The 14,672-nt window shown below is 33.7% G+C and overlaps 1 protein-coding gene and 8 non-coding genes across 9 annotated transcripts in view; 4 read left to right on the forward strand and 5 right to left on the reverse strand.

The window, feature by feature from the left end:
• Positions 1-233: 233 nt before the first annotated feature.
• Trnag-gcc (transfer RNA glycine (anticodon GCC)) lies at positions 234-304 on the forward strand. Its single transcript has one exon. It is a non-coding gene; the product is annotated as a tRNA-Gly (tRNA).
• A 629-nt stretch (positions 305-933) lies between these two features.
• On the reverse strand, positions 934-1,005 carry Trnae-uuc (transfer RNA glutamic acid (anticodon UUC)). The gene has a single exon. It is a non-coding gene; the product is annotated as a tRNA-Glu (tRNA).
• A 651-nt stretch (positions 1,006-1,656) lies between these two features.
• On the forward strand, positions 1,657-1,727 carry Trnag-gcc (transfer RNA glycine (anticodon GCC)). Its single transcript has one exon. It is a non-coding gene; the product is annotated as a tRNA-Gly (tRNA).
• A 629-nt stretch (positions 1,728-2,356) lies between these two features.
• Trnae-uuc (transfer RNA glutamic acid (anticodon UUC)) lies at positions 2,357-2,428 on the reverse strand. Its single transcript has one exon. It is a non-coding gene; the product is annotated as a tRNA-Glu (tRNA).
• A 651-nt stretch (positions 2,429-3,079) lies between these two features.
• On the forward strand, positions 3,080-3,150 carry Trnag-gcc (transfer RNA glycine (anticodon GCC)). The gene has a single exon. It is a non-coding gene; the product is annotated as a tRNA-Gly (tRNA).
• A 629-nt stretch (positions 3,151-3,779) lies between these two features.
• Positions 3,780-3,851, reverse strand: Trnae-uuc (transfer RNA glutamic acid (anticodon UUC)). Its single transcript has one exon. It is a non-coding gene; the product is annotated as a tRNA-Glu (tRNA).
• Positions 3,852-4,502: 651 nt separating this feature from the next.
• Trnag-gcc (transfer RNA glycine (anticodon GCC)) lies at positions 4,503-4,573 on the forward strand. Its single transcript has one exon. It is a non-coding gene; the product is annotated as a tRNA-Gly (tRNA).
• A 629-nt stretch (positions 4,574-5,202) lies between these two features.
• Positions 5,203-5,274, reverse strand: Trnae-uuc (transfer RNA glutamic acid (anticodon UUC)). The gene has a single exon. It is a non-coding gene; the product is annotated as a tRNA-Glu (tRNA).
• Positions 5,275-14,240: 8,966 nt separating this feature from the next.
• Positions 14,241-14,672, reverse strand: part of LOC143052109 (fasciclin-1-like) — a 28,655-nt gene continuing 28,223 nt past the window's right edge. The window contains exon 13 of the mRNA XM_076225082.1: positions 14,241-14,577. Coding sequence (XP_076081197.1) covers positions 14,369-14,577 — 209 coding nt within the window. The 3' untranslated portion in view covers positions 14,241-14,368. The remainder of the gene's footprint in view (positions 14,578-14,672) is intronic.

Here is a 14,672-nt window from a genome sequence, read left to right on the forward strand (position 1 = left end):
GCCGGCTTAAGTTTCAAATTATACACGAAGCCGACAGTAGCGGGGATATTTCTGGTCATTATATTTCAACCTCGAATTGAGATTATGCTGCAGCTGTAATTTAAACTATCGCCGATTTCCTCTATCAAATATATTTACCGACAATTTCAGTATAATATTAACATGCATATATACCATACATATCAGGTAACACGTGTCCTTATATGATCAAGTTAAACAAGAGGTAGTCATAAGCATCGGTGGTTCAGTGGTAGAATGCTCGCCTGCCACGCGGGCGGCCCGGGTTCGATTCCCGGCCGATGCATTTCTTTTTTCGTCTCTTTCAAATGTTTTCAATTGATTAGAGGACATATTGGCACATAATCGTATCATCCACAAATATATAGTGGGCATTACTGTTAATTATTCATTTGATGCCATCCTTTCAAATACAACGCGTGCGTCTCCTCGCTTTAGAGGTCAATCTTGAAAAAGATACAAATAAATATCGGTCAGAACGCGCTTTATAAGTGTGCCAGGAGTGAATGGCTCCTGCGCTGCCATTTTTTTAGTAATAGAGTGGAATTATATAGAGAGAGTGGCAAACGCAGGGAATTACGTTATCGTATCTAACTTATACCCCGAGGGGATAATGTCATAACAACTGACTAAATGACAAGAAATACATAAAACATCAACATGACTTTAAAACAGAAAGTCATTACTTGCTAGTGTACATTCTTCTGCAGGTGTGATGGTCACCCATCTCATTTCAGTCGGTGTCATTTCAAGACATAATATTAATTAAGGCACAAAACAGCGGCAGATGCAAACTACAAGCTTACATACGTTGCAAGAATTAATTGCAATTTATTCGCTCTGATGAGTATGTGAATCCTGCATATCTTTTTCGTGACTTTTAACATCGTTTCCTCCAAGCACAAAAAATTTAAGCTCCGATGCCGGGAATCGAACCCGGGCCGTCTGGGTGAAAACCAGAAATCCTAACCACTAGACCACATCGGACTTAGTATAACAAGTTAAAATTAAGCTATATATAAAAGCGTCCTTACCGAGCCTAATACATTTATGATTGTGTCAACATATGATAACTATGATTCAGCTGACAGCATGACAGGAGAGTATTCAAAGCGCACAAAAATATACCAGTCGGTAATTATAGGATGCAGAAACGTATATCTACAACTGATCAAGGGCAAAGTTATGTATTTAGCTTATAATTACGTGGAGTGTATGCATTGAAATTAACATGTACCATATGTCGACTTTACGAGTTCAAGTTGTCTGTCATGCAAACCACAACAGAAATCGTGTCAAATTACAGAACTTTTCGTTTTTGCGATTAGGTCTTCTTTGAAAGACTTGGATTTATAATCATCCCTCCCCCTTTTAGATCACGATTTTTTTTTAACTACGCGGGTAAGCCGGCTTAAGTTTCAAATTATACACGAAGCCGACAGTAGCGGGGATATTTCTGGTCATTATATTTCAACCTCGAATTGAGATTATGCTGCAGCTGTAATTTAAACTATCGCCGATTTCCTCTATCAAATATATTTACCGACAATTTCAGTATAATATTAACATGCATATATACCATACATATCAGGTAACACGTGTCCTTATATGATCAAGTTAAACAAGAGGTAGTCATAAGCATCGGTGGTTCAGTGGTAGAATGCTCGCCTGCCACGCGGGCGGCCCGGGTTCGATTCCCGGCCGATGCATTTCTTTTTTCGTCTCTTTCAAATGTTTTCAATTGATTAGAGGACATATTGGCACATAATCGTATCATCCACAAATATATAGTGGGCATTACTGTTAATTATTCATTTGATGCCATCCTTTCAAATACAACGCGTGCGTCTCCTCGCTTTAGAGGTCAATCTTGAAAAAGATACAAATAAATATCGGTCAGAACGCGCTTTATAAGTGTGCCAGGAGTGAATGGCTCCTGCGCTGCCATTTTTTTAGTAATAGAGTGGAATTATATAGAGAGAGTGGCAAACGCAGGGAATTACGTTATCGTATCTAACTTATACCCCGAGGGGATAATGTCATAACAACTGACTAAATGACAAGAAATACATAAAACATCAACATGACTTTAAAACAGAAAGTCATTACTTGCTAGTGTACATTCTTCTGCAGGTGTGATGGTCACCCATCTCATTTCAGTCGGTGTCATTTCAAGACATAATATTAATTAAGGCACAAAACAGCGGCAGATGCAAACTACAAGCTTACATACGTTGCAAGAATTAATTGCAATTTATTCGCTCTGATGAGTATGTGAATCCTGCATATCTTTTTCGTGACTTTTAACATCGTTTCCTCCAAGCACAAAAAATTTAAGCTCCGATGCCGGGAATCGAACCCGGGCCGTCTGGGTGAAAACCAGAAATCCTAACCACTAGACCACATCGGACTTAGTATAACAAGTTAAAATTAAGCTATATATAAAAGCGTCCTTACCGAGCCTAATACATTTATGATTGTGTCAACATATGATAACTATGATTCAGCTGACAGCATGACAGGAGAGTATTCAAAGCGCACAAAAATATACCAGTCGGTAATTATAGGATGCAGAAACGTATATCTACAACTGATCAAGGGCAAAGTTATGTATTTAGCTTATAATTACGTGGAGTGTATGCATTGAAATTAACATGTACCATATGTCGACTTTACGAGTTCAAGTTGTCTGTCATGCAAACCACAACAGAAATCGTGTCAAATTACAGAACTTTTCGTTTTTGCGATTAGGTCTTCTTTGAAAGACTTGGATTTATAATCATCCCTCCCCCTTTTAGATCACGATTTTTTTTTAACTACGCGGGTAAGCCGGCTTAAGTTTCAAATTATACACGAAGCCGACAGTAGCGGGGATATTTCTGGTCATTATATTTCAACCTCGAATTGAGATTATGCTGCAGCTGTAATTTAAACTATCGCCGATTTCCTCTATCAAATATATTTACCGACAATTTCAGTATAATATTAACATGCATATATACCATACATATCAGGTAACACGTGTCCTTATATGATCAAGTTAAACAAGAGGTAGTCATAAGCATCGGTGGTTCAGTGGTAGAATGCTCGCCTGCCACGCGGGCGGCCCGGGTTCGATTCCCGGCCGATGCATTTCTTTTTTCGTCTCTTTCAAATGTTTTCAATTGATTAGAGGACATATTGGCACATAATCGTATCATCCACAAATATATAGTGGGCATTACTGTTAATTATTCATTTGATGCCATCCTTTCAAATACAACGCGTGCGTCTCCTCGCTTTAGAGGTCAATCTTGAAAAAGATACAAATAAATATCGGTCAGAACGCGCTTTATAAGTGTGCCAGGAGTGAATGGCTCCTGCGCTGCCATTTTTTTAGTAATAGAGTGGAATTATATAGAGAGAGTGGCAAACGCAGGGAATTACGTTATCGTATCTAACTTATACCCCGAGGGGATAATGTCATAACAACTGACTAAATGACAAGAAATACATAAAACATCAACATGACTTTAAAACAGAAAGTCATTACTTGCTAGTGTACATTCTTCTGCAGGTGTGATGGTCACCCATCTCATTTCAGTCGGTGTCATTTCAAGACATAATATTAATTAAGGCACAAAACAGCGGCAGATGCAAACTACAAGCTTACATACGTTGCAAGAATTAATTGCAATTTATTCGCTCTGATGAGTATGTGAATCCTGCATATCTTTTTCGTGACTTTTAACATCGTTTCCTCCAAGCACAAAAAATTTAAGCTCCGATGCCGGGAATCGAACCCGGGCCGTCTGGGTGAAAACCAGAAATCCTAACCACTAGACCACATCGGACTTAGTATAACAAGTTAAAATTAAGCTATATATAAAAGCGTCCTTACCGAGCCTAATACATTTATGATTGTGTCAACATATGATAACTATGATTCAGCTGACAGCATGACAGGAGAGTATTCAAAGCGCACAAAAATATACCAGTCGGTAATTATAGGATGCAGAAACGTATATCTACAACTGATCAAGGGCAAAGTTATGTATTTAGCTTATAATTACGTGGAGTGTATGCATTGAAATTAACATGTACCATATGTCGACTTTACGAGTTCAAGTTGTCTGTCATGCAAACCACAACAGAAATCGTGTCAAATTACAGAACTTTTCGTTTTTGCGATTAGGTCTTCTTTGAAAGACTTGGATTTATAATCATCCCTCCCCCTTTTAGATCACGATTTTTTTTTAACTACGCGGGTAAGCCGGCTTAAGTTTCAAATTATACACGAAGCCGACAGTAGCGGGGATATTTCTGGTCATTATATTTCAACCTCGAATTGAGATTATGCTGCAGCTGTAATTTAAACTATCGCCGATTTCCTCTATCAAATATATTTACCGACAATTTCAGTATAATATTAACATGCATATATACCATACATATCAGGTAACACGTGTCCTTATATGATCAAGTTAAACAAGAGGTAGTCATAAGCATCGGTGGTTCAGTGGTAGAATGCTCGCCTGCCACGCGGGCGGCCCGGGTTCGATTCCCGGCCGATGCATTTCTTTTTTCGTCTCTTTCAAATGTTTTCAATTGATTAGAGGACATATTGGCACATAATCGTATCATCCACAAATATATAGTGGGCATTACTGTTAATTATTCATTTGATGCCATCCTTTCAAATACAACGCGTGCGTCTCCTCGCTTTAGAGGTCAATCTTGAAAAAGATACAAATAAATATCGGTCAGAACGCGCTTTATAAGTGTGCCAGGAGTGAATGGCTCCTGCGCTGCCATTTTTTTAGTAATAGAGTGGAATTATATAGAGAGAGTGGCAAACGCAGGGAATTACGTTATCGTATCTAACTTATACCCCGAGGGGATAATGTCATAACAACTGACTAAATGACAAGAAATACATAAAACATCAACATGACTTTAAAACAGAAAGTCATTACTTGCTAGTGTACATTCTTCTGCAGGTGTGATGGTCACCCATCTCATTTCAGTCGGTGTCATTTCAAGACATAATATTAATTAAGGCACAAAACAGCGGCAGATGCAAACTACAAGCTTACATACGTTGCAAGAATTAATTGCAATTTATTCGCTCTGATGAGTATGTGAATCCTGCATATCTTTTTCGTGACTTTTAACATCGTTTCCTCCAAGCACAAAAAATTTAAGCTCCGATGCCGGGAATCGAACCCGGGCCGTCTGGGTGAAAACCAGAAATCCTAACCACTAGACCACATCGGACTTAGTATAACTAGTTAAAATTAAGCCCCTTCTCTAATTAAGCTTACCAATCTCTTTAGAATTGAAACCTTGCTTTCTAACCGAACTATTCGTGTACCGGACCGGCAACTACCTTCGTTTAAGATTAATAAGAAAATCCCCAGCGCCGTTATACACATGCATGTTGTCTGCTATGAGTCCCCGCCCGAAAAGACTTAAGTATTCTAACTCCAAGATACTATATTCCTGCATCACGTGATTTTGACCACGTGGAGCTTAAATTAGAATACATTCCGAATATGGAAAGTGAAACAACAATTCAAAACATAAAGTCCCGGAAAGCACATAGGAGAAAAAGAAGTTTTTATTTGGTAGTAGCCGGGGTTATCCTCTCTGTGTTCAAAATATACATGAAATATTTATCACTGCACATTGTCTGTTCTATGAATTCTTACCCTGCTCTCGTCCTTCCAGTTTGATTTTTAATTCAAGTATACACAGCACGTTTTTTAAAAGTTTGTAAGTGAAAATGCGGGAGGGGGATAGAAATTTTCATATTTTTCCGTCAACAGTTTAAAATGTCCAAATCATATAACGTTTAAGAGCATGAAAACACAGGCGCTTGTAACATGGGCCTGGTCCTTTTTTTATTATTATATCTGCCTCTGGTTATCCTATACTGTACTATCAGTCGAAAGCATTTCAACACTGGTAACAGCTAGGTGCGTTCAACTCTAATCTTGATTAATAATGAATGTTATAGGATTAAGGAGTGGAACAGTCCAAGTTAAATTAGCTCCATCAAGGATTTGTATAGTAATCATTGGCTCCTTAATTAGTAAGACCGTACTAAGCAACGACAGATTAGAAATTGTCTGCAATGTATTCATCAATTGCCACACCAATTGACAATCCTCGGATTAATCCGTTTCCCTCTTTCCAACTCGGAAAACAGCGGGTGAATCCGGTGTCCTTTTTGCAATTGGCAATCTTCGGGTTAACGTTAACTATGTGCCCTCCTTCCAATCGACAAGCCTCATGTGAACGATCCGTGCATTCATTCCATATCTGGTGCCATTTTTTTCAACTAGGCAAACCGCGGGTGAATCTGATGCCCTTTGTTGAATCAACAAACAGTGAGTGAATCTGATGCCAATATTTTCGCGGGTGAATCTGATGCCCTTATTTCAAGTAGGCAAACCGCGGGTGAATCTGATGCTCTTTGTCCAATCAACAACCAGTGGGTGGATCTGATGCCCTTATTTCAACTAGGCAAATCGCGGGTGAATAATCTGACGCCCTTTGTCCAATCAACAAACAGTAGGTGAATCTTGTGCCCTTATTTCAACTAGGCAAACCGCGGGTGAATCTGGTGCCCCTTTTCCAAGCCACAAACAGTGGGGGAATCAGGTGTCCTCTTTCCAATCAGCAAACCTCAGTTTAATCCGATTACCTCTTTCTATAGAGAAGTACGGACTCCACACCCGTAGCCAAAAAGAGGGGGGGGGCGTGGGGTTCGGACGAACCCCCCTTGAAACCAAATAAGCACTGTTAAGGTCAACGTTCTGTTCAAATTGTGACTGTTAAAGTCGGATGTATGTTTGTTTTGTTCACGCATCGGTGACAATATAAGGGAATTTGATGCGATTGTCGTACAACTGAGAGGTTTTAGCTAGCTATAAAACCAGGTTCAATCCACCATTTTCTACATAAGAAAATGCCTGTACCAAGTCTGGAATATGACAGTTGTTATCCATGCGTTTGATATGTTTGAACTTTCGATTTTGCCATTTTATTGGGGACTTTCCGTTTTGAATTTTCCTTGGAGTTCAGTATTTTTGTGATTTTCCTTTTTTTTCATGAGTCCGAATTCATGGCTACGGGCCTGGACTCGATCTAAGTTGCTGTCACATTATCATAGTTCAAATCCAATACTAGTTCAGTATAGTTAAAAACAACCCCAAAGTTATCACAAAATTACTTAACTGGTATCTTCCAGCGATTATCTATTTTACTCTTTATAGTCTGAATTCAAGTATCTTTACTTTGATAGAATGAGGACCATAGGCGGATCCCCCTTTTATGGGAAAATTTTAGTTGATTATGTAGAGAATCACTGAAGCATGACCAAAGCGGGCCCTCACTTATGAATATTTGAATTTTCTAGATCCGCCACTGATTTGTTTAAGCATTCCAATTTGTATTTGATTACCAAAAGTCTAAACTATTATATCAGAAATAATCTGCTTTTAGAAGAATAACAAATTTAAGAGAAATTTCTTGTCAATGATATATTTACATGTACGTCCTCAGGCATAGAAAATATATGTACATAGAACGTAATGAAATATAAAATATGTAACAGGTTTATGATTCTTTAATGGGTTTACAATATCGTTTAAGTTGTGACATACAATCCAGGTTGTAAGTTACTATGATGTATTAAATGTATTTTGTCTTTGAAGAAAATGATACTTTGACCTCTAATTATCCAAACGTGACAGACTTGGTAATTCTATAAATTTTGTCAAAAGATTATGTTTGTTTTAACATTTAGACGATTATATTGATCTTGAAAAGGTGGAATGAGATATGACAACCGGAATCATTTAGACCGATATGCCCTTCCTTCAATTAACCGTTCAACATCTTACATTGTTATACAGTTTGTTCTTCATAGAAATCAGTGTCTGGATAAGGGTTCTTCACTACTGTATGTTTTTGTGGTCCATTTTTCTCATTTTTTTATTTTTTTTGTCCCTTTTTTCTATTCATTATTTTTTGTTGTCCATTTTCTCTATTTTCGATTTTTTATCATCCCACTTTCTCTATTCTTATTTTTTTGTTGTCCATTTGTCTCTTTTTAATCTTTTAATCGTGATCAATTTTACTCTAATCTTTATTCTATGAGGTCCATTTTTCTCATTTCTTGATTTTTGTGGTCTATTTTTCTCTATTCTTTATCCTTTGTAGTCAATTTTCTCTTTTCTTTATCATTTCACTTATTATTCTGTAAAATCCCCTCCAGATCCTCATATACATGTTGTATGAGATCCTCTTATTTTCTTACCAATTTATACATCAGTAAATATTGCTTATATTAACAACATATGTTAGATTGATTGATATTCTGCCTAAATTTGTATTTTGCATTGACAAATGTCTATTCACAATTGTTTAATTAAGCTGTAATAGTATACACTCACTGTCCTGTTTGTGTAAAAACTTAACAATTCAAAATTAAAAAAAAATAATAATTTAAATCTAAATTAATTCAAAAATCATAAATATTGAAGGAATTTTCATAATTTAAAATATAATTAACAAATTTCGAATTTTTATATTTTAAAACTTTGAACAGATATTTGAAAAATTACAAAATTTGAAACCTTTGAAGTGATCTAAAGTGTTACACTGACATATCTCATTTCGTATATCAGTAATGTAATTTTTATGCCCCACCTACGATAGTAGAGGGGCGTTATGTTTTCTGTTCTGTACGTACGTACGTCCGTCCATCCGTCCGTCTGTTTGTCTGTACGTCTGTTCGTCCCACTTCCGGTTTAAGTTTTTTGTCAATGTTATTTTTGATGAAGTTGAAGTCCAATCAACTTGAAACTTAGTCCACATGTTCCTTATGATATGATCTTTCTTATTTTAATGCCAAATAAGAGATTTGACCCCAATTTCATTCTTGTTTAATGTAGGAAATTGTGAATCTTTTCTTCATCAGAAATTTGTTTAACTGAAATATAATATTTAAGGGTACATAACACCTACATGTGCACCAGCTGTTTTAATCACATACTATAAGTAGAAAATAGAGAAAATTCAAGCTTCTCACTTTGTCAAATGCTATTTATTGAACAAAATTGTCCTGTATACAAGCAAAATTTGCTCATGTGAATTTCACATGAAATTCACGTGAGATTCACCTCAAACGAGCTTATAAATGAAACTTACCTGAAAATTTTCATGTAAATTTCACGTGAATTAAGATTCACATGATATTCACGTGAAAAATTTCACATTAATTTCACGTGAACTTTTTAAAAAAAAAAATGGTATTTTTCTTGATTTTAATTAAATTTGAAAATTTAGATGTTGTTTGGATTACTTTGTTTTAAAATTTCATGTGAATTTCACATGAACAGAATTCATGTGATTTTCATGTGAATTTCTTGTGAATTTCACATGAGATTCATGTGAAACTCACATAAACTGATTCCACACAAGTTTCATGTATAAGCTTCTTTGGGGTGAAATTCATGTAAATTTCACGTGAGATTCATGTGAATTTAAATTCATGTGAAATTGATGTGAATGAAATTTACATATATATATACTGAAACTGTAGTACTGAAATTCAGAAAAAAGTCCTTTTTAATGCAAATAATGCGACTGGGTGAGTATCTTAACAATACTTCACATTCTAATATCTTATAGACTGATCTGTTTCATTCTGCAAAATTTGCATGCAATAATATCTAAATTTACAGTAAACATTGTACATCCATCTAGTAAGACCAATATATCTATCTGCTTCCCATATTCGTCCTGATTTATTTTAGCTTTGATACAGATATAGGCCAAATTCCAGTTCTCTTTTGAGTCAAACTACGTGTATTTCGAAATATTTCTCTGGTCCGGCTGACTTTGAGATAACGAGAGTCAATAGTATATGGAAAGCAAATTCACTAATTGTGTCTTATAATTAACCTACTGTAAACCAACTTATTTTCACAGATACTTTATTTTGCGTTTAGCCCTTTCTTACCCATTTCGCAGCGACTTAATTTCCCAATTCTCAAATTTACTTGATTTAGTTAAGTATTAAAGGAAAAATCCAAGTTTAACTTATTCGCAACGATTTATATATACAGTTTTTTTCTACCCTCGAAAAACACGAAAAAAATAAATTGCTCATGAAAATTATTTGGTGTGCAGTATCAGGGAGTAATTCAATTGAATGATGAATAAAACTTAAAACGGCCATAACAATATGCTCTGTTTCCAATATATATTTATCTTACCTCCTATACATTTCTAGGAATATGATTGGTTAAAAGCGTCCTCGTGGAAACCGTGTATATTTAATATTAGGTTAGTTGGGAGGCTGGGCTTATTTTATACACGGTTAGTAGTGGAGTTACATCCCTTTATATTCCATATAAGGTAATAAGCAGGCGGGGCTTATTTCATACACAGTTAGTAGTGGAGTTACGTCCCTTTAGAAAAACAAAGCAGTACTGAGAAAAAATCTTAAAGGTTTCGACAGACGAAGAAAGTGATGATAAAGTGAAATAAATTCATATAACACATTTAAATCTAATAAGTTGGCATCTGTTTTTGTAGGATCAAAGGAAGTAGTTTCTAAATCATGTTAATGCTAACTGTATTGAAGACTTTCTCATTTTGATAGGTCACTAGTCTAAATTTTACATGTTAAGATAGTCGGTAAGATAAATTCGTTACATAGTGTGCTAGTGACGTAATACAGTATATATATATATATGGGGTCAGTAAATTCCATATATACCGTATTAGGTCACTAGCACACTATGTAACTAATGGAATGTGTTCTAGTTTGTATTTGTAGAGATATTCTGTCATAAAATTTTGGTATGTGCAATCAAAGGGAAATAACTCCAGATCATCTTATGTCAATAGAAATTAAAGACAGAATTTGATATTTATTCATTTATTTCCTCTTGATAATATAAAGACATCTTAAAAAGTTAAATTAAAGAGTCAAAAATTAAGTGTATAAAAAAATATGACAACATCTTATATATATATATATAGCATAGAATTAAACATAAAAAATGACATATATTTCATTTCACTATTATGGGTATTTTGTCTTTTCTCATGTCAATCAAGGAAACCTTAAATAAAAGTTAATGAATATTCATTTTATTGCCTTGGTTATAGTATATTTTTCAAAGTGTTTGCTTAGAATAAAAATATTGCTTTAAAATTATTTGCACAATTTGTTATAACTATGACATTATTAGTATTCACAAAAATATAACATTTCCTCAGACCTAGAAAATTAATTAATAATTGATAAATGGATTAATGCATCCTTATAACTGAGGGTTTGGATGGGGTTAAATGATTAAAGAATAATGCCCTTAAAAAATGAAGATAAGAGAATAACAGGCAAATAAAATGAAGATTAGAGAAATGTGTGGTCTAATTTTTTGAAGATTAGAGAAAAAAGGGATGAAAATTAAATGTTTACAGAATAACGGACCCCTATCCAGACCCTCGTTCCTTTTTTAAATGAATACTTCTAATTATAGTATACATAATCAAAGCCTTTTAATACAATGAAATTAATTAAAAGTTATTTGTGTGTATCCATGACTACAGAAATGAAAACATATATATAGTTAGTACAAATAGTTCGTGATATTAAATATCACATTTCATTAAAACATAAATTATAAATAGAATAATTAAAAACACCATTGACTATTCTATATAAAATGTATATACAATTTTAATATTTACAAGTATAAAATAGAATAAATTCATTTTAGGAATGATTAAAAAGTATCAGCTGGCATACATATTGAGCGAATAGCAAGGAATGCATGGAAAATAAGTTAAAAACAAGAATGTGTCCATAGTACAATGATGCCCCATCCATACTATCATTTTCCATGTTTAGCGGATTGTGAAATTGGGGGAAAATCTCTAATTTGGCATTAAAATTAGATTCTAATCATAAGGAATGTGTGTGATTATTTTCAAGTTGATTAGACTTTAACTTCATCAAAAACTACCTCAACCAAAAACTTAAACCATGTCAGAAAATAAAGACCGAAAATCTATACATTATGGACTTATCTCTAAAATGTATGTAACTAACACTAAAAAAGTATTGTGGCGATAAATTGTACAATATTACTGATTACATGCTTAGCTTCAGGTGCAAATATAACAGACATGAGTAGAAAGTAAAGATAATGCCATAATGAAAAATGCTGATTTGTATTTAAAACATTTTATTTTACAAACATAGACCTTAGCTTTGATGTGAATTGAATTGGCTCTTGGGAATCAGGATTAAGAAGACCATATTGTGACATAACAAAATTGGTTGTAATTTTCCTTAGAATTAAAGTACAGTGTTTTTTAAGGGAGCTGTGCAATAAATGTGCTCACCCTGAATCTTCATTTGGTTCTAAGATAAAATCTGATCAGAAAGGGGATTTACATACAAAAGAAGTATTTAATCACTTAAAAAATTAACAGAGAGTGTGTTTTAAAAATCTTCTCAATCAATAAACAAAATTATATGTATATATTTCAGTAATCCTATGTACACAATATTTACATTTATATTTACAAACATGTATCAATGTATGTTGTGTTTTTTTATACATAAATAATGATTTCTTTGATGGCTTTAGTTCCAGAGACTTAATTTTAATTTGCCTTTATAATTCATTTCTTGCAAATATTTAAAAATGGTATATATGTTTTTTTCTACTTTGAACCAATTAATTTAAAAAAAAAAAAAAAAAAATAATATCAAATGGAGCTGCAACTTAATTTGATTACTTTTAAAATTCAAAAATAAAAAATTAACCATCAACAAAACTATCCTTAGGTGGTACCTAACACTACCGGGAGATAACTCTGTAAAATCAGCTAAACGTTTTAATTACGTTGTGTTGTTAAGGGAATATTAAGCTTCTCAATGATCAAAATTAGTGTTTGTCAAACTGCTATATAACCAGTGTAATTTTTCTGATAAAATGGTTGGTTAAAATTTTTTGAATTTTTTTATATTTTTGTCAAAGGCTCAAAGTAAATACTTTGTCAAAATTTTATGAAAAATAAACGAGCCAAATTAAATTTAGAGAAGGTGTTGGGTACCACCTTAACAGTAAAACAAGATACATTAATAACTAAGCCAACATGAAAATCCTCATATAAACATTAACAATCACAGTTTTGATATGGCACACTGCATGTGGATAGTCACAAACTTCAAATTTTACATGAGTCATTTGGGTAAAAGACTTGTGTTCAATTATTGTACTATAGTATATCAGACCTAAACAAATCACTCTCTAGAATATATAATTATTATCAAAAATTATTTTATGAATAATTCTCACATCCAGTTAAAAAACCAAAACAATTATAAGAATCCATTTTCCCCTCAATTTTATTACCAACAGGTACCCACCAATTTTTTTTTTAAATCCTTTACTACATGTACTACCACACCAATTTTTTTCCCTTCAAAACCCTTTACAACAAGTAAATTTTATAGACAAATGCTGCTTGATCCTATATATTTACATGAAATATAGATATTAAAGTATTTATACATAGATATTGTAGTATTCAATATGGCTCAACTTCAATATGTACATTTTGGTATCATATATTTGTGTAACAATTTAATATACAAAGCTCTAGAAACAATGCTGTACTATTTACTTGTCATGATAATTTCAGAACCTGAGCTAAAAAGTGAGTTTGATACAATACACCTCTTAATCTGTAGGAAGACCACATACATAAGTGATGTATTGCACATTTAATTAACTCCTTGGTTTTTAACAGTGCATATGCATGTTAAACAAAAAAAAATGCTTGCATTCAACACAGCTTTTATCTAATAACAACTGTATGTAAATATTAACTTGGTGTGTAAATTCAGAAATATTTGCAAGCAATTAGAAGTGCAGAATTACTTAATGCAAATTTAAGAAATGCGGTATAAAATGTAAGTTTCTATTTTCCACACACCTATTATATCACAATTTTTCACAATAAAGAAATTGCTAAAAAATCTTAATTAAACAGTAAAGTTTTAACGGAATGGTTTGAAGTCAATAAAAAACCACAAAAAACAGACTTGTTCACAAAAGTAGATCAACTAATATGATGAGTTACCTGTAAGCCTAACAAAATGAATATCCATACACAAAATACATTTATCAATAAATTGGACAAAAATTTAAACTAGCAACTGGAATGGCTTATAGTCCACACAAAACGTACATCTATCTACAGGAGTGGAATGCAGTCCATAAACAGTATAACTAAAGACAGTATTAGACTATTGTCCCAGTATTAAATACATCTATCTACATGAGCGGAATGTAGTCCATAAAAACAGTAGAACAAGTAACATAATTGGACTGTAGTGAACATGGCTAGACCCAGAGGTCAATAGACTGAGATCGTCTGGTACATACAGTATAGTGTCTATAATATGGACGATGCCATTGGTAGCACCGTTGTCCATGTGGATCACTCTAGCTGCTGCTGCCTGGTAATACAAGGTTACAACTGGAAAATACAAAAAAAAAAAACAATAATGCATAAAGTTTTTCATAATTTCTTAATTCAGAATCCTATATCACAGTTAATAGTACTTCTGGGAT

The sequence above is a fragment of the Mytilus galloprovincialis genome, chromosome 11 (assembly GCF_965363235.1).
Source record: "Mytilus galloprovincialis chromosome 11, xbMytGall1.hap1.1, whole genome shotgun sequence".
NCBI lineage: Eukaryota > Metazoa > Mollusca > Bivalvia > Mytilida > Mytilidae > Mytilus > Mytilus galloprovincialis.